The sequence below is a fragment of the Capsicum annuum genome, unplaced genomic scaffold (genome assembly GCF_002878395.1).
Source record: "Capsicum annuum cultivar UCD-10X-F1 unplaced genomic scaffold, UCD10Xv1.1 ctg23860, whole genome shotgun sequence".
Lineage (NCBI taxonomy): Eukaryota > Viridiplantae > Streptophyta > Magnoliopsida > Solanales > Solanaceae > Capsicum > Capsicum annuum.
In genome coordinates, this window is record NW_025830016.1 from 1 (window position 1) to 1,498 (window position 1,498).

The following is a 1,498-nucleotide window of genomic DNA, read 5'->3' on the forward strand; positions in this document are numbered from 1 at the left end:
GACTTGTAGTAGTAAGGCGGGGGTGGCGACGGTGATGGGGGTGGTGGTGATTTATAATAGTATACTGGTGCAGGTTTTGGTGATGGTGGAGGTGGAGACTTGTAATAATAATGAGGTGGTGGAGACTTAGTTGGTGGCGGCGGTGATTTGTAATAGTAAGCAGGTGGTGGTGGAGACTTATAAACATATGTCGGGGTTGGGGGAGGTGGTGACTTGTACACATACTTTGGTGATGGAGGAGGTGGTGACTTGTACACATAAGTCGGTGATGGAGGTGGAGGAGATTTATAATAGTATGGAGCAGGTGTAGGCTTGGGCTTTTGGCATTCTGCGTAAGGTGTCTTAGATCCATAAGCAAATGGTTTTGCATAAAGTACAACTTCATAACTATTCTTTGATTTCACTTTGAGGTTAGCACCCTTAATTCCCCAATGAAGATTTGTAGGAATGCTACACTTTGAATCCTTTGGAGCATTGTGGAGTTTAGCCTTGCAAGCCTTTGCTCCATATTTGCGATATTCAAATCCTTCAACCGTGATGCTAAATTTGCCATTGATCTTTGTGGTACCATAACTCACAATTTTCTTGTCACCAGCCTTGCAAGTGACTTCAACAACAGCACCTAATTCATGTAACAATTAACGTTAATTAACTCCAATACTAATGATGATCATTTAGATCCGAGCACTTTTTACCTCATAATATGAAATAAAACAAACCTTCTCATCACACGATAAAGAATATTTTGTAATCTAATAAGGGAAACAAACTGCATGTTAATGGCAACTTGTGTGCCAATGTGTACAGACTTTTGTCAGCCAATGTGAGAATGAATCACACTCAATATTAATTCTTCATTTGCAAGAAAGAACGGAGTACCTTCATTTTCAATATGTTTTACTCTGTAGTCACAATTATAGATATAGTCCTTGCCTTATAAAATTTCTTGACTCTTTAAATTTTAATGTTACTTCACATTTGGAAAAACAGAAATGGATCAAAGATCCAAATAAAGATACACATTTATGAATTCTTTTAAGAGCGTAAGGAAGAAAGCAACAAAAAAGAAAATATATAGTTAAATATATTTTTGATGATATATTAAAGGAAAATAAGGAATGCGAGTGTTGTATAAATTATATTGTGATACCTTTCAGGTGTTTCTTGCTGTGAGACATCTCTGGGTGCTTCCAGTCGTAACATCTAAAACAATATACTTTTCCGACAACTTTGACCACGAATTGATGATGTGGAGGATAGTAATGAGTTGGTGGTGGTGGTGAATTGTAGTAGTATGGTGGGGGAGAAGATTTCTTTGGTGGTGGTGGAGGAGACTTGTAGTAGTATGGAGTTGGAGGTGACTTCACTGGTGGTGGTGGGGAACTGTAGTAATATGGCGGAGGAGGTGATTTCTTGGGTGGTGGTGGGGAGCTGTAATAGTATGGAGGAGGTGGTGACTTAACAGGTGGTGGTGGAGAAGTATAGTGATATGATGGGG

At 39.1% G+C, this 1,498-nt stretch overlaps 1 protein-coding gene across 1 annotated transcript; it reads right to left on the bottom strand.

Annotated features, from left to right (window-relative positions):
* Positions 1–65: 65 nt before the first annotated feature.
* LOC124890751 (extensin-like) lies at positions 66–1,431 on the bottom strand (the record flags this gene model as incomplete). The annotated part of the gene is made up of 2 exons (XM_047402546.1): positions 66–622; positions 1,151–1,431. Coding segments are annotated over 2 exons (838 nt in total), but the record flags the coding sequence as incomplete, so codon positions are not given.
* Positions 1,432–1,498: the final 67 nt, after the last annotated feature.